The 27,368-nt window shown below is 45.4% G+C and overlaps 1 protein-coding gene across 1 annotated transcript; it reads left to right on the forward strand.

The window, feature by feature from the left end:
- rnf150a (ring finger protein 150a) lies at positions 1–27,335 on the forward strand. Its single transcript, XM_048247114.1, has 7 exons — positions 1–822; positions 12,351–12,601; positions 15,400–15,471; positions 16,115–16,197; positions 16,326–16,422; positions 16,754–16,964; positions 22,799–27,335. Exons 1-7 carry the CDS (start codon positions 369–371, stop codon positions 22,915–22,917), a joined length of 1,287 nt encoding a protein of 428 aa, XP_048103071.1. The 5' UTR covers positions 1–368; the 3' UTR covers positions 22,918–27,335.
- The last annotated feature ends 33 nt before the right edge of the window (positions 27,336–27,368 follow it).

A 27,368-nucleotide genomic window follows, 5' to 3' on the forward strand; every position in this document is an offset into this window, starting at 1 on the left:
CCCTAGAAAACAGTCTGCGTGGGGCTGCACTCCTATAGGGATCACGGATAGAAGTATTTGGCAACTTCTTTGGAGTCTTCACAACATTGCAGGCCACAGACAGACAGCTGCATCGATGGTGGAGCGCTTCAGCGATCAACAGTAATAACATCGTCTCTTATGATGACCAGATATTGTGGATCGTCCGTAAATTAAAGCAGTAACTAGTGTCACTTGAGTTTAGTCACTGCTCCATCTTATTGCGGAAGATACAGTCGGATATAGACGTGTGTTTCTGGGGATAAAGCCGCCAGATAGCAAGAAGCAGCTCCTAGCTGTTAGCGAGCTAGCTCCGTGGAGGGGGAACATTCTCTAACCTCCGTATCAACATGGCAATGTCCCTGATACAAGCCTGTCGCAGTCTCGCTCTTTCAACATGGCTGCTCTCTTTTTGTTTTGTGCATTTGCTGTGTCTAGACTTCACTGTGGCGGAGAAAGAGGAATGGTATACTGCCTTTGTGAACATCACCTATCTGGATCCCGTGACTTTTGAGATCAAAACAGAGAAAACAGAGTGCGGGCGCTATGGCGAACACTCACTCAAGAAAGAAGCCAAAGGGGTGGTGGTCATGCCCTCCGTCCTGCAAGATAGACAGGCTTGCGACCCCAACACTAAATTCCCTATTCCAAACCCCAACAGTGCGTGGATTGCACTCATAGCCCGTGGCAACTGCACGTACAAAGACAAGATTAGACATGCGGCAAGCCACAATGCATCCGCTGTAGTAATATTTAACGTGGGTTCGAGTAATGCCAACGAAACCATAACAATGCCTCATCAAGGTAAGTGTCGGACAATTCTCCTCTGCTTCTTTAAATGATAATGTGACAATTGCCCTCACAAACAGCATAAACGTCCACAGAAGCCTAAAACAGTGGCTGTGCTATCTCTTTGTTAGCAAGATCAAGGTGATTGGTAAACATGAGCTGAGGTACAAGTTCAGGAAATCATTAACCATTCAGCCATCTGTGATTTGTGTACCGCTGATCTGTAAAGCGCCGGCATTGTATGTATTTACTCAAGGGTCGTTATGTCGCTAGTGAGCGTTGGTCAACAGTGACAACACATTTTGTTTCACTCGACATCATAAAGGTAGACGTGATACGTTTTGCATATTATGTAGGCTTAACGCTGACCCGGAGTGCAGTGGCCAAATATTGTAAACAACATTGTGAACTGAAGCAGGAACCTTGATCTTGAATGTCTACGTTTTTGCACCAGTGTTTATCATAATTTCATCCATCTTCCTACTCCCCTCGGCTGCTCAGAAACTAGTCTAATGTAATGGAAAAAAGAAGGAGTTTCTCCTCCAGTCAACATTAAACTGACACTGTCCTGCTACATTTTTACTCCTGTTGAATTCCTTATTTGGACCGCGAAAACTGGAATCTCTTAAAGCTGTGGCCATTCTTCCATTAGTGTTTTGTGGTGTTTGGGATAGTTCCAGGTCAGGCCTTGTGCACACCTCAAGACTTGACATGCGAGAAAAAGAAAGACATTTGAAGAGGCAGGTGTTGCTCTTGTATTGAAATATTAATCAAACTAGTAACCCAAACACATTTAAGCTAATTCAGAGGGAAAAAGATGATAACCTGACAAAAGTCCATAGTCAGAAATGGTGTTTATAATAAATGTAAGTGCAAGTGAATCAGATAATGTGCAAGAGTTCCTCAGACGTAGTGGTAAATGCCATGGATAGCTTCTAAATCCCCCTTTTATTTTACTGTTGTGTAACAACATAGTGATGAACGTCAGTGTTTACTTCTCAAAAGCAGTTAGTGATGCATGTTGTTTTTACAACAAAACAAGATACATTGTAGTCTCAGGACATCCAGCACCTTTTCTGTTTAGGCTACTGAATGGGAATGTTGTGGATTTTATTGCATCTCTTCACCACCCAATAAATGCGCACTCTTAAAGTTAATCTTATTCCAGATCAAAGACAGAGTTGCCTTGTGTGTGTGTGTGTGTGTGTGTGTGTGTGAGAGTGAGTGAAAGAGAGAGAGAGAGAGAGAACTAGTTGGCCTGTAAGCCAGCCTGTGCCGGCACTACCCTCCTCAGAGAACTCATACTGGAAAGTGTCTGTGTTTAATGCTCTGATTGCTATCAAAAATGAACACAGGTAGGGAGGAGTGATGTTGATAGAGATGCAGTGCCTTGTTGGGTGTTGGTGGTGATGGCGCATGGCGGAGATATCACCATAGCAACCCAGCTTCCCTGAGTCTGCCGGCCCGATGGCAACTCATTAGTGTGGCGGGTGTGGATGTCTGGGACACAGTCGGTGGTGTGTAGCTGTCTCGGCCACTCCCCCACAGCGCCACCGTGACTAATGCATGTTTAGTGGCATGCAGGATCACTGAAGACCCAAGAATGATCTTCCAGTTCTGATGTAATCCGAGGTGGGCCTCAGCCTCTACAGAATCTGAACACACTGCAGGGAGAGTAGCCTTTTACCCTATTTCCTTCTCCTTGAGTGATCAGTTATTTTTCTCATTTTTCTATTCATTTCAGGGTTCTGTAGAACCATCAGCCCCAACCCTGCCCAAGACATAACACTGGAATTGATTTATGAAGTTAAAGTTGCACTGAGCTGCTTGTAGGACAACAAACATTGCCATTCTATGGCAATTCCATGAAACTAAATGTAATAACACCCCTCTTACACCGCTGTCATGGACATTTAGAACAGTTTCTGATTGTGTGGCAGACATTAGGCTAATACATTTTGTAAATCAGGATGCCTTAGTACAGGACAGGTTTTGTCTCTAACAACAACAATTCATCAATGCACCAAGGACGTATCCCATCCAGGGCCACAGGTGCTTAGCTTCAGTAGCCTAATTCAGCAGAGACAGGTATCCATTGGTCTGGCTGGCTGGCTAAATAACTGCTCAGGATAACAGTGACCAATTTAACTGTAAATTATGGTAGCCATATATTGTTATGATGCCAAGGTAAGGTTATAACTTCTATTGACTTTGTGTAACTCATTGCCTCTCTTTAATCTGACACATATCTAGAGAGTAAAGACCCAACCAGCTGTATTTATTTTTTGGCAACAACCAATAACCATTGTGCTAGAGTTACTAGGTTACGTGATGAATATGCATGAGACATGCACCTGTTTGTGACATTTGGGGATGAAGGCTTTTAGACAGATACATAGGACGCTACAGCTTTAGATTGGACTGAATAGCCAGCAGATTATCTACAAGTAACTTCACCACAAGATTTGAACATTGACAGAACACAACAACCATTTACTTGATATTTTTGTCCATCAGAACTTCTTATCAGAAAAGAAGAAACCTCTGTTGTGTTTGTTTATCTATGTAGTTACTTGTTTGTAGGTGCCTAGTTAGCGTTGGCACAATGGGCTGGTTTATGCTCAGGGTGGCAGCTGGGGGTCTTGGTGTGGTATTAAGATGCCAGGCTGCGTAGGAGGGACCTCTCCCAGTCTGGCTTCATCGCCTGAAAGAAGAGAAAGGATGCTTCATTACCTTCAATTAGCAATTAATCCTGACCGAGTTGTGATAATGCATGCCTACTCACCACTCTCAAGTGAGGAACTGCTGGTATTCCTATTCTCTTTCTTGCTTGTCTGTCATAAGCCTATGCTTTTCATATCCCTGACCTTCGCTTTGTCTCTCTCATGGTAGTCAGTCTGTTTTGCTCTTGAATGCCTGTCCTATTTCATGTCCCATGCTTCTGCCTTTCTCTGAACCTCCCTTTTAATCCTCATGTATCCTCTAACAGGAAAAAATCCCCACACCCACTCTTCTTTGCCTGTGTCCATATTTAAAAGCAACCTTTAGAGAGTGTGTCTCAGTAAGTTTGGCCAGGGAGGTCTGGAGATTGGACCCTGACTAGTGATCCAGTGCTCCTCCACCCCTCTGCATTCCCTCACTCCACTCCTGCTGTTGGGCCTGCCAGCTGCAGCCTGCTATGGCTGAATACGAGAATGCTGTATGGCAGTGGAAACAACTGCACAATGTGTGTGTGCGTGCGTGCGTGCGTGCATGTGTGCGTGTCAGGGGGTTGGTTATGAGGAGGTGAAGACGTGCAGGCCTGACGCTTACTTCACTCCTTTTGTCAGACCGCAAGTGTGTCATGTGAGACTGACATACACATGCGCAGACCTCTGTCCACTCATACACACAAGCACTGTTTCCCCTCACATACAACCACTTTGAGCTGCACTCATAAGGAAACATTCAATCTGTCACTTATCATGCACCCCAATGCTAAGCAAACACTCACACTCACACTCACACTCACACTCACACTCACACTCACACTCACACACTCACACTCACACTCACACTCACACTCACACTCACACTCACACACTCACACTCACACACTCACACTCACACACACACCCCGTCTGTGACCCCCACCGTCCCCATCCAGGCTAGCCCATGAGAGTGCCTGACCAGTGGTTACAGCAGATGAGGAAGCTGGCTGCTATTTCTGGGGGGCCCTGGCTCTCTGCCAGTCACGACTCAGACTCAGCCACCTAATAGAAGCTGACAGAGTGTGTGAGTGTGCGTGTGAGTGTGCGTGTGAGTGTGCGTGTGAGTGTGCGTGTGCGTGTGCGTGTGTGTGTGTTCAGAGATGGGGTGATAGGAGTGGAAGATTAGTGTCTAGGATGTGGTGATGGATCGGAGGGAGTACAGAGGGGAGATGTGAGTGTGACGTGGCAGTCATCATACTTGCTGCAGATGCATTGCTGTGTGTGTGCGTGTGTAAGTGTGAAGTGTGTTGTTCCCCCTCATGCCAAGCAGACCTTACCCAGGATACACCTGTGACAAAAAGGAAAAACACAGGAGCCCTTGTGTTGGTGCTGCACAGGGCCCTTTGTATGCCCCACTCCCACAGCTATCCCATCAGACCTTGCTTCTATGATCTGGTAACCAAAGATTCTAGAGCGGAGCTCTGTTCTAGAATCTTTGCTGGTAACTATGTAGGAGCTTTATACCCGTGCTGAGAGACAGCCCTGGATCTGCAGTCAGCTACTGGTTTCTCAGTCCCTCTCCCTGAATTCCATAGCTGATCCATGACCTGATCTAGAATCAGATACTTGAGTCCAAGACGTGCTTTGTTGTGTCTTTGCAGGGCCAAATGGACAAGGCTGGTGAGATTTAGTGGTCCCATTAACAATAGAGTGGTTGGAGTCAGGTTGAAAGCAAATGCTGCTCATGTCTGGCGTATTCCAGGGTGAGTCAGAGGCCTGAATTTGTGGACACTACAAGAGCGTCCCCAGGGAAAATTGAGCTGACCTCTCGCCCTCTGAGCTAGAGGATCAGGAGTGGAACAAAACAAGGCCAGGGGAACTGCAGCTGTCTGCAGCAGACCTCCTGGGGGAATTAGTGGCGTTTTGTCTGCAGGCTTTTCCCACAAACACCCACCAACTCAAACTTAATGTTAACAAATACATTATAAAGATCTACAGGCAGACTGGCACACACTCAAACAGCCTCACTAAAACACATACACACACACACACACACACACACTCTATGTGTTTGAATGTGGCAGTGTGCAGCCCCGCACGCACACCCTCCATTGATGAGGCAGTGAGCATTTTTATTTTGTATTTAGTGCTAATCACAGAGGCTCTACATAATCCAGTACCCTGCGGCAGACCTCCCCCTCAGCTAAAGAGAGAAATCCCCAGCTCAGCACTAAACACAGCCACCAGAGGATCACTGGCACACACACACACACACACCTCACCAACAGCACGTGCGTGCACACCCCCACATCTCTCCACCAGCATGCACACACAGAAACTCACCCATTGTATAAAACACAACCCCTTTGTGTGTGTGACAAACCTGCCACGTGTAGGTTTGGGGCTAAGGCTCAAGTCATCATGGTGGGGTGGTAGTAGTTGACCCAGTTTGCACAAGCTATATTCTACTTTGGAGGAGCTACTTTCGTACTTTGAGCCCTGTTTTGCATCATTGTGAAGCAGCAGATTTTGGTGGAGTGCTGTGCAAATTCCTGCCGATGTGAATGTCGGGATACATTCTCTTGAGCTTAGTCATGGAAAACAGGGAGTATGGGGGCCAGCGCTGCCTCGTTTTTTATGGCTTCTGTGAGACCATCACGACAGTCATATGAGAGAGACTGAGGGGGCGGTGAGCAGTGTATACATGCCTCCACACATTCCCTTGTGACCTTTACACTCTTAAGAAACATCCACGGCCCTCCCTTGTCTTATACACCCCGTGTGTGTGTGTGTGTGTGTGTTTGTATCACCCTGTACTGCTTTGACGTTTTCACACACATGCAGAGTTGCAGACACACACACACGCACACACACAATGCAGACCCCCAGTTACTAGTCCTAGTTTCATGGATTGAGTCTGTCTCATTGTTTAAACCTTGGATGTGGGATCTCCATAATGATTCCAAATCCAGGCAGACGCTTCACACAATAGAGCATTCTCTACAGACAGACACACGCACACACACACCCTCATTCCTGTTTAGAATAGCTATTGTGTCTGCATTGGTGAGAGAGCTCATGATGAGAGGTCATGTTTATTTAGCGCATAGCCTAGTCCTCCCATTCCCCAGCTTTCTCTCTCTCCATGTTCCTCTCCTTACCATCTCTCATAAACTTCCTGTCTGTATACCATCCCTGTAACCTATCTACATGTAGGTGTGTGTACTGTGCGTGTGTGTGTGTTCACTGTGTGTTCACTGTGTGTGTACTGTGTGTGTACGTGCGTGCGTGCGTGCGTGTGTGTGTTTGTCTCTCCTCTCTGAGAGAGACCTGACCATCGCTCTAGAGGCCATTGCTATCCACGCTCTCGTTGCATTATGTAACAGCCAGGCCTTGGAGCTGGATGCCAGATTACTCTGCGTGTGTGAGCGTGTGTGTGTGGTGGTGAATGCGTGTGTCTTGTCCATTGTTAGAGTGAGTCTCTGGGTGGCTCTGAGGAAAGCTGGACTTGATACGCTAATGCCATTAGAATGCTGTTTTCAACTCCCTTCCAAAAGAAACCCATTCTGTTGTGTTTTTCATCCGGGTTAGATGCCCACAGAGGCATCCTAGAGCCCAAGCACACTGCAGTTTTTGCACAGACGTTTTTTTATATGAATATGCAGGTGAAGAACTGTTGCAGGGAGAGTTTATGGAAAGACGACATGAATCACTCCGCTCACTTGCCGTGTGTGTGTGTGTGTGTGTGTGTGTGTGTGTGTGTGTGTGTGTGTGTGTGTGTGTGTGTGTGTGTGTGTGTGTGTGTGTGTGTGTGTGTGTGTGTGTGTGTGTGTGTGTGTGTGTGTGTGTGTGTGTGTGTGTGTGTGTGTGTGTGTGTGTGTGTGTGTGCGCGCGTGCGTGTACAAAGTGTGGTGTGGTGGCCTCCTTCTCTTCTAGTGCGGATGCTGTCCATGCGGACTCTGCGCATTACATGAGCAGATTTTCAAATACGGCATGAGGCTTGATCAGGCCATAGCAGCAGTCTCACACACACACACACACGAGAGAGAGAGAGAGACTGCAGTTCATGGTTCAGAGTGAGTTAAATATAGTTTTCAGGCCAGCAGCTGACAATGAAGAACCCAGCTGGTGGTGCCCACCTGGAAGCAGCTGGGTACACACACACACACACACACACAATATCTCAATCTCTTTCAATCTCTTTCAATCTCTCCTCTATCTTAACTGATATCTTCATCTGTTTTATTGAAGAATAAACCTAAATCTCCATATATTCAATGCCATATGCACACATAAATAGTCTTTATCTATCCATCTCTCTCTCTCTCTCTCTTTCACTCACACACACACACACACACACACACACACACACGAGATAGACCTGTGTGCAGTGCACTAGTTTCTGCTGGTTCCTACCAAGCCCCTCACAGAGACCAGAGATTAAACACAACATTTCAAAAAGGAAAGATTGAAGGGATTGAAATGGGCCCTTTCAAATGTCTGAAAAGCCTGTTGATTTCCTCTCTCACTTTCTCCTCTTGCCTTTCAGCAGCAACACCAGAGGCTGTATCCCTCTCTCAGCCTCCTCTCCCTCCTCCCATCATGTGCCTCGCTTGGCTTCGTCTCCACTGTTTTTAGAAATACACAGCCTCTGCATCTCTGAGCTTGTTTAGTGGTAGAATGTAGTTTAAAACCACCAAAAGCCATGCCCTCTGCAAAAAGGGCTGACGTGTGCCTCCACTTAAGCTTGTGAGGACTATACAGGTCACTCAGGCTGGGTGGGATTTGCAGGAGGTCACTAAATGTGTGTGTGTGTGTGTGTGTGTGTGTGTGTGTGTGCGTGGGGGCGTGCGTGTGCACGTGCACATGTTGTGTGTGTGAGTATGCGAGTGAGTCGTTTGATAAAGGATGAGTGAGTTCACCTCCCCTCAGGTTAAAGAGCCACACATTACCACAGCAGCCAACACAGCCAGGGCTCACTCACTCACTCTCTCTCACGCTCACACACACACACACACACACACACACACACACACACACACACACACACACACACACACACACACTCTGCATCAATTCTCAAACACTTCAGCAGCCCCTGGTGTGGTGTATGCAGGCTGCCCCAAGACATCACTCCTGCATCAATTCAATTCAATTAAAAAACTTTATTTATCCCCGACATAACACTAATATTTTAACACTCTATGCAGGCATAGTGACATATAAGACATAACACAACATATAAGACATAACACAACATATAAGACATAACACTACATATAAGACATAACACAACATATAAGACCGGACAAAAGAAAGAACAGAAAGAATCAGCCCCTCTCCCAGGACACACACACACACACATACTGACTGCAGGAGCCCCAACTCCTCCTGCCTCCCTCAGTGGGATAGAGAGTTCGGAACCGCATCAAAGCATGCAGAGCATAGCTACTGCAGCGTGTGAAAATGATGCCTAGTTTAGCGTTAGCATTAGTTAGGCCTATCTGTTAGTTAGCATTAGTTAAGCCTATCTGTTTTTGTCACATCACAGTGACTTAGGTTTCTGTCCATGCGCTTTGCTGTCATTACTGTCACCGTCCTCACCCTGCTGTGCTCTGATGTGGCGGCATTCCAGACTTCAGAACCTCCACCCCTGCCAAGCCCCCAGCCCTTGTGGCGTCTCCCCGTCGGATCGATCTGTTCTTCCTGGCAGACAGGCCATTTGGAGCTCACCAGGCATCGACATCACTCACACTCTCTTTCTCTCTCTCTCTCTGTCTGTCTCTCTCTCTCTCTCTCTGTCTGTCTCTCTCTCTGTCTCTCTCTCTGTCTCCCTCTGAATGGGAAGTGTTGGTCTGTGTGTGTGTGTGTGTGTGTGTGTGTGTGTGTGTGTGTGTGTGTGTGTGTGTGTGTGTGTGTGTGTGTGTGTGTGTGTGTGTGTGTGTGTGTGTGTGTGTGTGTGTGTGTGTGTGTGTGTGTGTGTGTGTGTGTGTGTGTGTGTGTGTGTGTGTGTGTGTGTGTGTGTGTGTGTGTGTGTGTGTGTGTGTGTGTGTGTGTGTGTGTGTGTGTGTGTGTGTGTGTGTGTGTGTGTGTGTGTGTGTGTGTGTGTGTGTGTGTGTGTGTGTGTGTGTGTGTGTGTGTGTGTGTGTGTGTGTGTGTGTGTGTGTGTGTGTGTGTGTGTGTGTGTGTGTGTGTGTGTGTGTGTGTGTGTGTGTGTGTGTGTGTGTGTGTGTGTGTGTGTGTGTGTGTGTGTGTGTGTGTGTGTGTGTGTGTGTGTGTGTGTGTGTGTGTGTGTGTGTGTGTGTGTGTGTGTGTGTGTGTGTGTGTGTGTGTGTGTGTGTGTGTGTGTGTGTGTGTCTCCACCCTGCCAAGCCCCAGCCCTTGTGGCGTCTCCCCGTCGGATCGATCTGTTCTTCCTGGCAGACAGGCCATTTGGAGCTCACCAGGCATCGACATCACTCACACTCTCTTTCTCTCTCTCTCTCTGTCTGTCTCTCTCTCTCTCTCTCTCTGTCTCTCTCTCTGTCTCTCTCTCTCTGTCTCCCTCTGAATGGGAAGTGTTGGTCTTTTATCTCGGGGGACTCCACCATGTCTGGTGTCCCTCTGGAGAGCTGCCAGTTGTCCCCGGAGCTCACAGCAGCCCCTCACTGTGTAAACGAGAAGAGAGTCCAAGAGGGCAGGGCAGGAGAGGTAGAAGAAGAAGGGTCCAGACAGATGGAGGCTGCTGTTGCTCAGAGAGCAGAACCATAGCATAAAAAGAAAAGGGGGGCAGTGGCGTTGTGAACACTGGACTTTATGGGAAAGCCTCAGGTTTTTGCCTTCTTTGACCCAGTTTTCAGTGATCGAAGCTGGGTTGTGTTAACTCAACAAACATGCATTCCAGTCCGGTCCAAGAGATGGCAGAAAAACACCGATATGTAAGTAAGAGTCGGGAAGGCCAGAGAACGCTGGGGTCACCTGACGAGCCCTTTGTGCGGGAAGCGCCTGGAGCAGGTTAGTGGAGCAACCATGGAGTTCAGAGCGGTCAGAACAGCAACACCTGCAGAGGCGGCCAATGCTGGCGCTAATGGAGGGCTGGCCGCTCTGGACAGCATTCCTCATGGGGTCTCCCCCTTTAATTAGGTCCAGTCTTGACATTAGATGTTGTCGTCCTTGTGTTTTGAGACTTCAAAGTCGGAGACCTTAAAATGCAAAAAAAAAACCTGTTGAATGGCATATTTTGTTCCCTATCTTTAGAGGCAGTGTACAAGGTGTCAGGAGATGTAGCCTACTATTTTGCTGGGGAATTTTTGTTTTGGCCTCGCTGAAATGCCTGCTAGCCTGACTTATCATTTGTTCAGAAAAGCAAAGCTGTGATTTTTTCTAACCTGTTAATTGATTTGAAGTAATTGAAGTAATGTCTGGAGCTCTGTAGTGGCTGAATGCCTGCAGGCAGAGCGAGCGAGTGAGAGGGAGAAGGAATGTTGGCGTTGAGTGCTTGCATGCAGACAGATGACCAACAAATAGATTTTGCTACATGTGTTTGTGTTTGAGAGAGGGTGTGAATGGCTTGGTGTGCAAGTCTTTACAGGTAAGTATATGCGTGTTGGACGTCATGTTTGTGCGTGAGTGTCTGATGCGTGTGCTGAAGCTGCCTGTTCATTAACCGATCGGCAGAATCGAACATTCCCTGTAGCAGTACGTGCATGACCTGATTGATGACAGCAGAGGGTAATGCCAGAATGCCATCAGTGGAGTGAGAGAGAGAGTGTGTGTGTGTGTGTGTGTGTGTGTGTGTACGTACCTGTGCTGACTGTTCAGTGGTATGTATTAGGTTTGTCTGGCTATCTGTGCCAGCCTTATCTTGCTGGCCCAGTGGCCTGGCCTCAGTGCTTGGAGCTAACCACAGCAATTCGTTTTGGTAGTGTGGAAATAGAGGTAGCTGAGTACTCTATTTTGGCTGTTTTATTGGAATGTATAGGCCCTTTCAAGAGAGTTCCATTATCAGCATCATAGTTGGCCCCACAAGGCTTCCGTTTTAACATTCCATATGTTATCTTAATGCAGAGGAAGTAGATTGGGACCCGAATAGAACGTTGAAGCATTGTTTTTGTTTTTATTGTTGAAAGGGTCTATAGGCAGGCATTTAAAGGCTGGTATTGTTCCCCAAAGAGGCACTTCAAAAATGTTTAGTAAATAGTCTGTAAATGGAAGAGCAGAAGTCTTCTTTACAAATTAAGTGTCTACATATCAGTGTCTTGGCTACCCTTAATGATTTGTTGGTGCAAAAAATGTTCAAATGGACTGAAAATGGTGTTATTCCTTTGAAAAAGCAACAGACTATTTTTTCCGCCTTTGGACTGACTGGTGTTATTCCTTTGAAAAAGCAACAGACTATTTTTTCCGCCTTTTAATATGGATTGAGCTATTTCTATGGCAAGACCACTGAGATTCCATCATTTTCATTCTAGTTAGTAGGGCTGTCAATGCAGTCAATCAATTCAATGTCCATAATCTAGTAGCCCTACTAAATAGTAATGGAGCCTTGTCTTAGATCTGAAGCCCTTGCAGCAGTTGTTTGGCTCTAGTATATAACTATCGATATTGATGTCCCTCAGTTATTTGGCTCTAGTATATAACTATTGATATTGATGTCCCTCAGTTGTTTGGCTCTAGTATATAACTATTGATATTGATGTCCCTCAGTTATTTGGCTCTAGTATATAACTATCGATATTGATGTCCCTCAGTTATTTGGCTCTTGTATATCACTATCGATATTGATGTCCCTCTGTCCCTATGTTTAGTTAGAATGTTTGGTGTTAAAATATTTACAGTAATATACATCCATGTGTCTCCGTTTATCCCCCATAGGCACTGGTGAAATTGTGGCCATCATGATTCCGGAACCCAAGGGCCGCGAGATCATTTCGCTGCTGGAGCGGAACATCACAGTCAACATGCACATCACCATAGGAACGCGGAACCTCCAGAAGTATGTGAGCCGCACCTCGGTGGTGTTCGTCTCCATCTCTTTCATCGTGCTCATGATCATCTCCCTCGCCTGGCTGGTCTTCTACTACATCCAGAGGTTCCGCTACGCCAACGCCCGCGACCGCAATCAGGTAATCTCACGCCACCCACCCCAGACCTGTGTGTACTCACCCTCCCTGATTCAGTTGTAGCAACAGATGCTTCCTCCATCAACCATCACACCTGTACCCAAGAAACCACGCCCCTCAGAGCCCAACCACTTCCGTCCAGTCACACTCACCCCAATAGTCATGAAATGCATGGAGAAAATCATACTGCACCTCATCCTACCTACTGTAGGCACACAACTGGACCCATACCAATTTGCATACCGGCCGAAAAGGGGACGCAGTGGCATGCCTTCTCCACTCCCTCCTTCACCACCTCCAGACTCCTCATAACTTCGCCTCAGTTCTGTTTGTTGACTTCAGCTCCGCATTCAATACAATCCAGCGCCATCAACTCATCAAGAAACTACAGCACCTGAATGTCATCCCTCTCCTCATCCACTGGATAAACAACTTTCTTAGCAACAGGCCACAGACAGTGAAAATAACGTATAAATAATTTGGGGGGCAGCCGTGGCCTACTGGTGGGGGGGCAGCCGTGGCCTACTGGTTAGCGCTTCGGACTTGTAACTGGAGGGTTGCTGGTTTGAACCCCGACCAGTAGGCATGGCTGAAGTGCCCTTGAGCAAGGCACCTAACCCCTCACTGCTCCCCGAGAGCCGCTGTTGTTGCAGGCAGCTCACTGCGCCGGGATTAGTGTGTGCTTCACCTCACTGTGTGTTCACTGTGTGCCGAGTGTGTTTCACTAATTCACGGATTGGGATAAATGCAGAGACCAAATTTTCCTCACAGGATCGAAAGAGTATATATACTTATCAGTGTTTCCCACATAATTGAATTCTATTTGTGGTGGTAGGTTTGCAGAATTAACCTGAATGCAACAGTTTTTAACAAATTAGTGCAGTGTGGTTATGATTCTAACCAGACTTAAGCACACTTTAGTACAACCAGGAAAATCATTGTGTGGTGGTCAATGTTGATATTGTGGTGGGCCGCCACAAATAAGTCAATGTATAGGGACATATACCTTAAAATAGGGACAACAACATCATCAACCATCATCATCAACACTGGAACCCCCCCAAGGTTGCGTACTCAGTCCCTTCGTGTACACACTTTACACACAAATGACCTCCAGAGTTTACTACCCAACACCACTTACTACAAATATGCAGATGACAGCCATATGGACAACCGGCACATCCGGGAACTTTGTATGTGTTGGACGTACACGCCCCCTTTTAGGGGAAATATTACCATTTCGATTGAATGGAAGCCTATGGAGCTGCATCAAAGTGAGGAGCGATAAGGGCTTGTACTTACTAAATCTTTGAACAAACGTGAATAAAAGGCACAAAATAAGGTTTGTGTGAGAGTCATCCGTGTGTTCATGGGATTAAGGTGACCATTACATTCCAATTTGCTTTTTCCAGTTTACTAACAGGAGTACATGAACGAGTAGTCACAGTCAAGCTGCCCGTGGCTGACTGTACTAAGTTCGGCAAGCTTAACTTTATATTTCATAACGTCAACTAAACATAAGTCAACCCTTAATTCTGTCACTTGAAATACAAACGTATTTCCTACAACTAGGTGACATAATTGGCTATGTTATACTGAAGTTCCACAGTTAGCTAGCTAACGTTTTACATTAATATTGATATTGTTAGCTACGGGCTAAATTGGTCCTCATCATTTGGGGTATTAGAAACGAATTAGGTTGGTAATGTACGTTCGACATGAGTCAGTTACATATACATATTTCTTCATAATCGTTGTGAGTAAAAGGATTGAATGTCCTGTGAACTAGAAGTAATGTGTGACTACTAGCTGTTTTTCCCATTGGAATCAATGATATAATGCTAACGTGTCTTCCCCTAAAAAGGGGCGTGAACCTGTTCAAACACATTCTATGATCGTTGCGCCGGTTGTAAGAATAGTAGGATTACTTACAGACAACAGTTCCATCACAACTTAACACCAGTCCATCACAGATTTTGCACTGTGGTGCTCTGATAACGACCTCCAACTCAACATGACAAAAGAACTGGTCATTCATGCATCAAAATCATCCCCTGGACTCACTCACACCACCATCCATGGCCTAACTAAGATCACTGTATGTTGCCCCCCATCTCCTTCTGCTACTCTACAAAAGCATCATCCAACCCCTTCTACTCTACTCTCCCCCTGTTTCTTCACCATACTAAATGTCACCAGCTAGAACAAACTCATTAAAATCTCACACTTAGCATCCAAGATAATACAGCTTCCCACCACCAGCATCACTGATGCAAATGACACAGCCACCACACGCCTTGCCCGCACCAAGCAGCCCTGACCATCCCCTGAACCGGTTCTTCACCATACTTCCATCTGGCCGCAGATACAGAGGCCTGGACTGTCCACTTGCTTGCATTCTGTTAAGGAGGAAACTGTGTGGGGGGGGGTTATGGTGTGTGTTATGTTATATGTTATTGGTGATATGCTATATGTATGAGGTTGTGTATATCCTGCATGGAATGTAATGTGTGTAAAAAAGAATATCCTTATAGGACAATAAAGACTCTATACTTTACTATTCCTTTGCCATTCTAATCTTCCTGAATGGGATTTATCCCAGCCTCTGTGCTCAGAGGGGAAAAGGTCGACTCTCGCAGAGCGTGAACACGCCAGCAGTGCTCTGAGCAGGGGGGGGACTTGGCTTCTCGTTCATTGGCCAGATGTGCGGCGTTTCTGGCCCAGTTGATGAGTGGCGCTCCATGGTGGTTTATGAGGCTCTTGTTGCTTGTGATTCTCACTGAAGGCTGCTTCCTCCACAGAGGCGCCTGGGAGATGCTGCCAAGAAAGCCATTAGCAAGCTGCAAGTGAGGACCATCAGGAAGGGAGACAAGGTACAGGCCCGCCTGACACGCACATCTCCACACTGCACAGATGTTACTTAACCTTTCTCTATTGTCGTTCTTGAGGTTCAGACAGAGGTTTGTTTTGAGAACCGATCCTCTAGTATGTGTAAATAGTAGTCATACACTAGATGTATGCCAAAGTGCATATTAAAAGCCAGAGTGGTATCTGAAGCACTCCCAAACCATTTATACCTTGTGATTTTCACCCAAGACCATACAAATACAAATACATATATCTCAGCTCCCCTTGTTGTGTGTTTGTTCTGTTAAAATAAGTAAATTGATCTGTGATTGACCTCAAGGCTGTTTAAACTGGGCCCTTGCCAAAGACGCTTCTCTCCCCCAGCTATATATTTCAGCCTACATATTTAATATATGTACAATATAGTGTCTGTATTATTAATTAAAGAGGAGGTTAAGCTGTCCCTGACCATAACAGGTTGATCTAGTGTCTCTGTGGTGGCTGATAAGGAGCTGTGCTCTGCCTGAGGGGTCAATCTGGCTCATCAGACACGCTCACTGCATTTTTACTGCCCCTGTGTTCCTTAATGTTCCACTGATTTTCCAGGAAAGCCATTGCTAAAAGGGTACAGTGCCTCATTTGCCTTTTGTTGGTGGATTGTTCTTGCAGGAAACAGAGTCAGACTTTGATAACTGTGCAGTGTGCATTGAAGGCTACAAGCCCAATGATGTGGTCCGGATACTACCTTGCAGGTAGGGTTCTCTTCAGACAAAGAATGCTTGTCAGTTCTTTATCTAGCTCTCAGTAAGCTAATCTGGACCTAAGGTAAAAGTGTAAAATATGTGACTTTGAGTTGAGTTTGGCGTCTCTCCATCCTCAGGCATGTCTTCCATAAGTACTGCGTGGACCCCTGGCTGCAGGACCATAGGACGTGTCCCATGTGCAAGATGAACATCCTCAAAGCATTAGGGATCCCGGTGAGCCTTGAGCAGGCCCTCAGCAGGCCACATGCTTATCCACTGTTCCTGGGAATTCTCTTACCACTACTCCCAGTCACCCTCTCCTCATCGCTCTCTCCAATGGTGCATCCTCCCACCCGCAGGCATCTACATTCTCCTTTTACTAAGGATCCACCCCACCACACCCTACCTACACACAACCAGGATACCTCTATTTATGTCAAGCCCACTGTCATTCACAAAGGATGATTTTGCTGTCTTACAAATAATGATTTTACTGTTTTTTTTTTTTGTTTCCGTTTTCGTTGTTGAGTATCCTCTTTTAAAGATGTTCTCTACTCCTCTGTAGCCAAACGCTGACTGCTCAGACGACATTCCTCCGGACTACGAGGTGTCTGTGGGAGGGCCACCCACCAACCAGGTGACCGGAGCTAGCGAGGTAACTGTGAGCGAGAGCTCGGTGGTGCTGGACCCCGCTGTGCGCTCCATCGGCCTGCCACAGGTCTACCACGAGGTCGACCCCCTCGCCCTGATCGGAGAAAGCCGCCATATTGCCAGCAGTAAGTAATGCACACACACACACACACACACACACACACACACACATTCACAGACTGAAAGACAAAGGTCTGTAAGTCATGACCATTTTGAGTTGACCCAAATGTCACCTCTTGATTATGCTGTTCCACTGAACTTCATTTCAAATACAGTGGAAATACTTGCAATTCCTATTTCACCCACCTCATATTCATAGTTGTGGCAGTGATGGTCCTTTGATGGTTATCTTTTAGCCTGGCTTCCACTGGAGTACACTGGCCTTTAACTAGACAGCTAGATCTGTTACGCTAAAGTTACGCTAACCTCCCTAGCCATTCAAATGGCCTATTGGTTTCTTCAAACTGTTGATTTCCCAAACTCATTGCACTCTCATTTTTCTGCCTTAGTTCCCTTGACTTCTGATTGATGCAATGAAATGACAATGAAAGGGGGTAAAAAGCATAATTTCCTCATATACCTTTGCTCCCTGACCTGCTGTCTATGAGGACTTTGCAGTTATCCTCCTACAGCTCTATATAGGTGGAGCTTAGACTGCAACATTTTAGTCCAGCGCTGCTGTTGCCTTCATCATGTAAACTGGGTCAGCAGTCACCTGCTCTGTGTTACATTACCCAAACCACATGAGTCCGGGCACCCTAGGGCCATTGGACTAAACAAAAAATATTTCCGTTGCCATCACCACTTTTTTAGGTCATGCAAGTAATTCTGAATCCAACTCTGAGTTGCTTCAGTTAACACCACCGAGTGCACTGCTACTGTTGCTATGTGATTGGCGATACTTTCCACAACTTTTCAGAGCCCAGCCACTCTTCCTGCCCTTGCTAAGTAGAAAAGGTTCTAGAAGAACTAGCTTGGCTAATTTTCCAGAAATCCTTAATAGAGCTAGCTAATAGGGCTGTGAGCAGGCTTGGAATTTCACCATTCTGGGGGCAAGGCCACTTGGCCTTCAGTTGGGCATATTTGGTGGGGGGCACAAAGGCCAAAGTTAACTATACAGTAGTAGGCTATAAAAATGATCAAAGTTGTATTTAGCTTATTCACTGCAGTAGACCTGCATCACTGTATGAAACATTACAAAAACATGAAACATGACATAACATAGAACTGTAAATCATCTGATCATCTAATATTTACAGATTTCTAGGCTATATGTAACATTTATTTTATATTTGGCCTGTTATGAAATCATGTACTGAACAATTTAAGCACAGCTCAGCTTTAAGAAACTCAAATAGCCTAGATGCATGCTTAGCATTTTGTGATCATTAAGGCTACTTTCACAAACTCTTAGTCAACTGTCCTCTGATTAACCAATATCTAGACGATATTTGTAACATTTATTTTGTATTTGGCCCGTTATGAAATCATGTGGAACAATTTAAACACATTGTAAAACTTAAAGCCCAAATTTGGAGACATCCATGTATGTCGAACTTTACTGCAAATTCAAAACGGGATTACTCTGGAACGGCTAACTGTACAGGGGACTGCTTTACACCTTTGTGTTCGGTAAGGTCTCCTGTTTATTCTGATATCTGGTTTGTCACGTGTTAAAAGAAGGGTTAAGTAAAAGTATTCCACCGAGATGAATGGGTAGGGAGATCATGGTACGCAACCTTCAGTGTAGAATGTATGATTAAATTGAATTATATTATTTACTTTTCTCGCGAACCGTTCAACACAGCAATTACAACATCGTTTAAAAGCTGAGAAAAAGCTCTTTCATGTGATACTTGTGATGTCTGTGTGATGAATAGGCTACTTCGCGAGTAGTTCAACTAAGAATGGGTGAATTTGGACGCACTTTCTTTCTTGCGCTGTCACTTTCTCCACTGCGTAAAAGACTAAATAAATTTTATTTAGCACAGGCTAAATAAAAATCGCTATTAGTAGGACGTAAAGCAGAATATTGAAAGAAGGGGCACCAAGGCCACCGTGGCCTGTAAACCTCTGATTTTCAAAGGGCCCCACACGGCATAACGGGAACTCGACGGCCATGGCCATCGTGGCCGCCGTGAAATTCCTACCCTGGCTGTGAGATATGAAGAAAATCTCATCAATATCTCATATCACGATATGACAATAACAATACATCTCACAATATTACACATTTTCTGTAAATTCAATGAAAAAATAGTTAACATAACTTAAAGTCTATTTTTGCTATAGAAATATAGTATGAAATTTATACACTTAACAAACAAGGCCTAAATTGCAATGTAAATGTAAGCCCTTTTCACCAACCTCGATGGCAATTAAACTAATTCATTTTATTAATTAAATGCAGATTTTTACTCCCAATTTATGAATGGTGGACCTATTTTTAGCACTGTACATATGCAAAATGGTATCATCATTATCACAACATAGCGATATAGCTGAAATTCATATAATGGGGAAGAAAGATAGACAATGCGATTATAGTACAGCCCTACTAGCTAATAGAATTAGCTATCCTGACTAGTTGAGCACTTCCTCGAATATGCTAGACCTGTGAATCTGCCCACAGTCTTGGCTAAGATAGCCAACTAGTGACCTGTTCAAAGTATGATTTACCATGCTAGCCCATGCTTAGGGGTGTGTGAACGAACGTGTGTGTGTGTTCAACGTGCCTATGTGCAGTGCTCTGGGACTATTTGCTCTGGCAGCCCTACAGCCACTTCCTGCTGGTGGCTGTTGAAATTCCAGTCTGAACTGGAGCCGCCATGCAGGGCTGGGAGGGAGGCAAAGGGGTTGTGAAAAAAAAAGCTTTAAAAAAAAAAAGACCTGTGCCAGGGAACAAGTAAATGCTGCCTTTGTGAGGGGCTTGCTCTCCGCTGCACGCAGTGAAAACACCCTGTGCTGCCTGAATCCACTAATGAGCTCAGCTTCAGGGCTGCAGGCACAGGGAGTGTGCCTGGGCACAATAATGCCCATTCTGTTTCCCCTGCAAAGCCAGTGGAAGGACCCCTGCATTCTCACTCTCTATTTCTCTTTCAGTTTCTCCTCTACCCCCTTGCGGTTTCTCTCCATTCCTCAAGAGCTGTGGTCCTTTGCTGCTGGATACACAGGAACAACATTCCTGAAGGGGTGGGGGGGGCTAGCCAACTGCAAAGAGTTGAAGTGTTTGTGTGTGTGAGTTTGGGGGGGGGGGGGGTTGATGATTTGTTATTTGTGTGAGAGCAGCCGGATATTGCTGACTGTATGTGTGCGCCTCTGCTGATAAATCCTGCTCTGGCCTTTCTCAGGCCTCCCTTTTCCCTTGCGCCCCTCATCCAGCTGTCTGTTTACCCCAGTGGGGATGAGCAGGAGAGTTGGCCAGGGGGTGCAGTCCGTGTCCTCGTGGCCACGTGTTGAGCCGTCCCGCTGGTCAAGAGAGGTCAAGAGTACTGTGGGCTGTTGGATAGCCTGCTTGGATTTGGATTTGGATTTAGTCTAACCTAAGATGGCCTCTGAGTGAGGCTGGCAGTGAAGGTCTGAGATTGTGAGTGTGAGCGTGTGTGTGTCCAATGGTGTGAGTGTTTTCGTGTTTGAGAGAAAACTGTGTAATGTGTGTAAATAAGAAGGAGATGCTGAGGTGTGTGTGAGGGCAGAAAGGAAAGGGAGTGGGTGGAAAAGATGTAGAGAGGGAAAGTGAGGCTGAGTGGAAAGAGGGTGGAAAGGTAGAGATAATGCTGGCTAGCTAATGGAACCACTCAGGCAGCAGGAGAATAAGACGTGCTGGCATGGCTACTGCTGTATCTGACCCCGCCATCAAATTCAGACCTACAGCAGTTACACCACCTGAACTGTTACTGTGGACACGCACGCACACGCACACACACACACACACACACACACACACACACACACACACACACACACACACACACACACACACACACACACACACACACAGGCCTGCCTCTTGGGCATTGAGTCATGATTGAGTTAAAGTGAATTGCCACCACTTTCTCCCCTCATCTTGTTCCATTACCTTATGAGCGTCTCAAGTGCCGCAGAAGACGTGGGTGGGTGGGGGCGAAGAGGAGAGAGAGCTGGAGTGAGGCAGCTGGGATCGTTTAGGACTTGGATGGATCCCCACTGGTTTGGTAATGCTCATCAGAACGGCATCTGAGACGACGACTTGTTCTCTCCCACTAAGCTGTGCGTTTATGTAACCTGAGGCAGAGGCTCCACTGCAACAAAAGTGTGGTGGGTTTGTATGACATACAGGTCAAAACATCTGCATAGATGAGCTCTCTAATGTCCACCATGAGCTAACTTGATATGTCGGTAAAATGTCTCTTTTGGATTTTGTCTGAGAGAATGATTTCTGCCTTTGTTTTCTATTGCAATGTGGCAATCAAACAAACTTCAGGGTCATGATCATTCATTTTACTAATTGTACCAGGCATTTCATAAAGTAAATGTCAATGCGTTGATTGACCCTTGCCAGGTGCTGATTGGAGAGCCATTTGGGAGAGGCAAGGAACTTGATTTCTAAAATGAGCCGCCAGTTTGGTTTAAATAAGCTCTGCCCGAGTCAGCCCCAACAAGTGGGCTAAAAATAGCACTTTGTGCTCAGCCATCATTATCTGCAAGAGGAAATCTCGACACTCCGCTGTTCAGAGCACTGTCCACGAGGAAAGTGTTCCCATGCTGTGCACGGGTTTCATAAGGGCTCTCAGGAAGAGCAGTGTCTGGCCAAGTGGTCAAGAAAAAACATGTTGTGTAAAGAACTTTAGTGAGTTAGTGATGAGATGTTAGAGCAAACTAGACACGCTGATGGGGGATATCACATCACTGTTGGTCTCATCTCCCCCAACACATCTCCACAAAAACAAACACACACACACACACACACACACACACACACACACACACACACAAACACACTCTCAAGGGTTTGTTGCAGACCTCACCCACTTCATCTACTTTCGTTATCTGCCATATTTAACACTGCAGACCATTTCTTTGCTCTATGTGCACTTGCATCTCCTCTCTACTTCTTAAAATCCTCTAGTGAGCAGGATTTTTACACAGTTAATACGGTTCTTCGCTGCGGAAGCTTGAAAATCCCTTGCATTGATCAAGGAAGGGAAGGTTAGGACCGTATCTGCACTCTTTTCTTTTGTGCTGAGAAAAATGTGTGTTCTTCCACACAGCGTGGTTTCCCCAAACTTCAGCTTCCTTCAGCATGCGTCATTTTCACTGGTCTCTGGCAGCTGGGCACCATCTTCCACTGCAGTGCACATCTGGACCTTGTGTTATGCTATTCCTTTCATTTTTAATGTTGTGCAGAAACCAGTTCACCTTAGCAGGTGCTCATTTTTTGCGATTTCACCTAAGGTGTGTGTTGATTCAGTTTCTAATGCATTGTGATGTTTTTTTTAATCTTTTTTCCTGTTATTGTTAAGAAACCCAAACCAGCTCCACGCTGTTTAGAGTTAGACATGGTTTAAGTGTTTCAGCCATAACAGCCTTGAATGGTGTTTACTCTGACCTCCATTTATTTTATATCTAGGCCAGAGCTTTAGAGCAAGAGACTGTCCTCTCTTGCCCCCATTGTGTGTCTAGCCTCAGCCTTGGCTATTAATGAAACTGTTCATACTGACCTCCATTTGATGTCTAGGTCTTAGACCTTCATGATTTCTCTTTTGTGGGTCTGCAGTATTTGAGTCCTCCTGGAACTACTGTCGGTGTCACACCTCAGGATGGTCAGGGAATTCTTCCATGACCTTTATTCTGTACCCTAAACAGACATGAACAGGAGCTGACACTTTCACTTTGAGCTTTAGTTTTAGATAAAACTGCTGTCCGTTACCCATTTTGTTTCTGATCAGGCTGTGTCCTGTGTGTGTCTCTCCTGTTGCAGGTGAACACCAGAACCCGTTGAGTAGCGATTCGGACACCTCGCTCATCCTGGCTGTGGAGGTTGGCCTGTCCGATGTGGAGCTGTCGGCCGAGCAGGAGCACGAAGAGGTCAAGTCATGAACCATGACCCGCATCGCCCCCGGTGTTGCCACGGAGACACAGGACCAGGACGAGGGAAGAACCAAGACCAGGATCTGGAACCAGAGAGCCTTCTTAATTGAAAGGGGAAGAATATAGAGTAACATTGGAACAGAAAACCGTTTTGAACAGTGTCCTTCATGTTTTGTCCCCGTGGCTTCATCGGCTACAGGAAAAAGTTTCTGAAAAATAGAGATACTGTGCTTGTCATCTTTATAACTCAATGGCCACAATCACACCTTGATTATCCTCCTCCCTTGCTTTCTACACTTCTGTCAATAGGCAGAGGAAGCATTTAGCCAATCACTGTCATGTTATTTGAACTTTTTTTTTTTGTTGTGTTTCCCACGAAACATCCATCTCCCCTTACTCTGTGGAAATGTTGACTGTTTGATTTCCTTATTCGAGATCACTGCCAATGTATATTCCTGATTCAAACACAAGTCTTTCTATACATATATATATATATCTATAGATATCAGTGCACACATGCAGCTAACAGCGTTTGCTTCAAAGTGTCAAAAAGCAGTCTGTGTGTGATCCAACCAGCGGCCGTAAAACACATTGAACCTTGACAAGAGAGGTCTTGCTATTCTTTCAACGCGCCTTGTTTCGTGGACTATGCACAGCCTCCCACTTTATCATGCATCCTTTGCCGCTTGTGTCCCAAAAGACGACGTCTCTCTGCCACCGGCTGTATTTTTGTTGTTGTTTATAAGCTTTGTTTCTTCTCAAGTACAGCTCCCTGACCTGTCTTGTAGTAAGCTTCCTCGCTCTCAGTGGGAAGACCTAAACTTGATGTGATTGCGAATTGAATCCTTCACAATTAATCCCAAGTGACAATCACTTTTCCAAGGATCACATCAACAGAGGACCCCAGATCCCCACCCCCCACTTCTACACCTCCACCTTCTGAGGAGATGGCCTCCCTGTGAGGGAGTGTGGTGAGGCTAAAGGGGAAACCGTCTGGCGTCCTCCCTCCGCTACGTGATGAAAATACCCAAACTCTTTAGCGCAGTCAGAGGTTGGTCTTCCTGTACCTCCCCTCTATTTGTGCCAAGTTAACTCTAAAGAACTACACATATAAATTAGGGTTAAGATTACATGGAATTCTCCTAGTTTCTTTGTTTATTTGTTTTTATTGTATCACAGTGACAGTCTGGATTGGTTTGATGTATTGGGGTCATTGAGTTCTGGAAGTCCAAAGAATGTGATAGGGGTGAAGTACTATTTCAAAAATGTCAACAAACTTAGTTGCATCCAAGTTCCCCTAGCCAATATTTCATTTAAAAAAAGACTTTAGGTCAGAACAGTCAAGGGGGAAACCCCCACAGTGCACAGACTGATTCTCCGATAATACCAGGCGCCTGGAATGACTAGTCTCCTTGTTGCTAAAACCTACAGAATGGTGAAAGTCTGCTGGATGACTTTTATTTTAATACGTATGGAAGAAAAGTTTATTTTTCTATGAAAAAATCAACAAAAACGAAAATCAAGGAAAGTTTACAGTGGAGGAGAAACTGGGCTTACGTAGATAGTAGCGTCATTGCTAAGCTACGTCAGAATCGGTTTGACATGGACCAGAACTTTAATTCATTAGTCTTTTGCATCACTTTTTCCTCCTGAAATATTGCCACAGAAAGGCATCTGCCATTGTACACCACCCCCCCGCCCCAAAAAAAGAAAACACAACAAGGTCTTTTTTCTGCAAAAGAATATTTCAAGTGCTGTTTCAGTAGTATTTGTCAAATGCCTTTCACCTCAACATTTCATTCGCATCGAACTGAATGGTGATCTTTTTCTAGTAATGTCCACTCTCTTTGTGTGTAAAAGGACAAAAAAGAAGCACACATACCCAGAAGCCTCTTTTCTGCATCCTCTCCCTCTCTCTTTCTTCACGTCTCTCTGAAAGAGGGTGTTGGAATGTACAGGAGAATGTTGAATCTATGAACCAAAGCTGATGATGCGTTTGACTTCTACAACACTTTTTCCCTCCTCACAGTCTCTCTGCTCACCTTTTTCTGGCCGATCTGTAAAGATTTCTTGAAATCATGACGTGGATTCTTTTGTGTGTGTGTGTGTGTGTGTGTTTTTTTTTTTTTTTATATGTTCCCTTATTGATTTTTCACTCAGAAGTGCTCAAAAGGATGGACTCGCTCTCCATCTTTCCCCACGTTGCATGAGAGGTGATGGGATGACTTGGCGGTGCAGCGTATAGTGCAGGCATGTCATGCATGTTCAGTCAGCAGTGAGGGCAGTGATGGCATTACCCTGACTCTCCTTTTAAGAGCGAGGGGTCGGACTAAAGAATGACCCAATGGGGAAGAGGGTTCCGTGTGCAACGCCACAGGGCCAGGGGATGTGCCGGATGCCCTCACTCCAGCAGCATCCACAAACCAGCCAGGGGAGAGGATCACCAGCCAAAAGACTAAACGAGAGAGACACAAAGCAGGGTGATGTGCAGCATCTTTTGACAAAGAGGGACCATGACGCTAGGCCCTTCAGCATACCCCACAAGGGCCCTCTGAGCAGCCAAGTTGAAATCAACATTGTGATAAAGATGTGTTTACCAACCCATTCTTGTTTCTTTTAAATTGGTTTAATGTAAGGGCACACTCGGATGTTTTTTCTTCTCCAAAAAGTGTGTTTTCAATGAAGTCCAGGTATGAGTGGCTATAGTCTCTGAATCCTGGATTTCAAGTTGGTTGCACAAGGCAGTGACCTTGCAGTGCCCCACACTGGTTAATGTGTCCCATTTGTACGTTTGTATGCAGTATTGATTCAGGTGTGCACAAGATATTTGACATGTCATTGGTTTTTAAGCTCAAGAGTTTGCTCAAATACTGTGACAGACTGGCTGACCAGACCGATCTTAATGGTATTTTAACAGTGGAAGCACACTTTTCGACATGGAAGTCATTCTTTCTTTTCTTTTTTGCTTTCAAACTTCTCTGAGTTGAGGTGTGCGTGCGTGTGTCCATTCATGTGTGTACGTGCTCTTGCTCATCATGCAGATGTGTGTTGCGTTGTGTTCCAGAGGTGATGCATGTGCTCCTGCAGTATTGCCTGTCTCCTGGGCCATCTGTTTACCGACACAGCACAGACCCCACCCCCCCGTGCACACTCGCTGTTGACCTACAGCCATTGATTTTCCTTTTGATCCACCCCTCGTGTTAGTTCAAGGCCCTCCTGGTGTTTACGAGAAGCAATGCAAAGTGCTTTTTCGTGCAGCGTTTTAAGTGATTGAGCCCTTTACTGTGCTTCACTATTTTCCTGGACTTAGTTGCGATGAGGAATGCTGTTTGAGGCTGAGGCCAGCGTGTTCTGAAGAATCATAGGAACGGGAGAGAGAGCAATAGAGATGGATGGATGGATGGAGGGGGTGGCTCATTGTGGGAACAAAATGCATTGACTTTCCCTCGAAGGCATGTCCACTCATTTCAAAATGCTATTTGAAAAGCATTAGCCAGATTTCCACTACTTTATTTGTATCTTTTGAGACTTTGCATCGAATCTTCTAATGGCACTTACTCATGTCCTTTTTCTGAATCCCTTTCCTTCCAAATCAACCAAAAGAAAGACAAACACTAAGTGAAATGTGGGAAAACACTGAGTGACTCCCAGAAAGGAAACACCTGTAGAATGGGGTCTGGTATCATGCGGATAAACACATTTTATAAATGTTTCATAACGCTATCATCTCATACTCATTCAGCACTTATACATTCTTGTGTAGTTTAATGCCTCCTCATCACAGTGGGGCCCGAGTGTTCTTAATGGCTTACACAGTGCTTGTGACATCTTCGTAGGCTTGTTACATTGCTATAAAATCTCCAGCCAGGAGTGGTGTTGACAGGCATTCTTTCTCTTAAGGCCCTCCACACAAAGTGCTACATACAGTATGTTAACTAGCTTGTTCCAGTCCTTTTGAACAGGCCCCCTCATTCACAGCCAGGTGGGCACACCTACCCAGCACTTTACCTCTTTACAGGGAAAAAAAAAATAAAATGTGAAAGTGAAGAGTGGAATCCCTTCTATACTGGGCAGACGGCCCATGACCTCTGGGAGATGGCCTGTGGGTAATCCCTACAGCAGATGAACTGATTCGAGGGTCTTTCTGGCTTCCTCCTCGTCCTTCCTTTTGGAACTTTTTTTTTTTTTTTTTTCTTTCTTTCTTTCTCTCTCTTTCTTTCTTTTGTCTTAAACGATCATGGGCTGGGGTGGGTTGTTAAATGAGAAAAGTTGTATACATTATCCAGAGGTCTTACAGTATTGCTATTTTGTTATATAGAGGACAATGTAAATATGTTCAGTGTTGATATACTGTTCTAGTACAATGTTGCACGTGTATGAGTCCATGATTGTGAGGTACAATAAATTTTATTGCAAGTTTTTCCAAACCGCAGTCAGCCTGAATGATTTGTATTTCTATT

This window comes from Alosa alosa, chromosome 1, assembly GCF_017589495.1.
Source record: "Alosa alosa isolate M-15738 ecotype Scorff River chromosome 1, AALO_Geno_1.1, whole genome shotgun sequence".
NCBI lineage: Eukaryota > Metazoa > Chordata > Actinopteri > Clupeiformes > Clupeidae > Alosa > Alosa alosa.

Coding starts and splice junctions, on each gene's coding strand:
- rnf150a (XM_048247114.1), top strand. CDS start 369: ATGGCAATGTCCCTGATACAAGCCTGTCGCAGTCTCGCTCTTTCAACA. Junction 12,602..15,399: donor ACGCCCGCGACCGCAATCAG/GTAATCTCACGC, acceptor CTTCCTCCACAG/AGGCGCCTGGGAGATGCTGC. Junction 15,472..16,114: donor CCATCAGGAAGGGAGACAAG/GTACAGGCCCGC, acceptor TTGTTCTTGCAG/GAAACAGAGTCAGACTTTGA.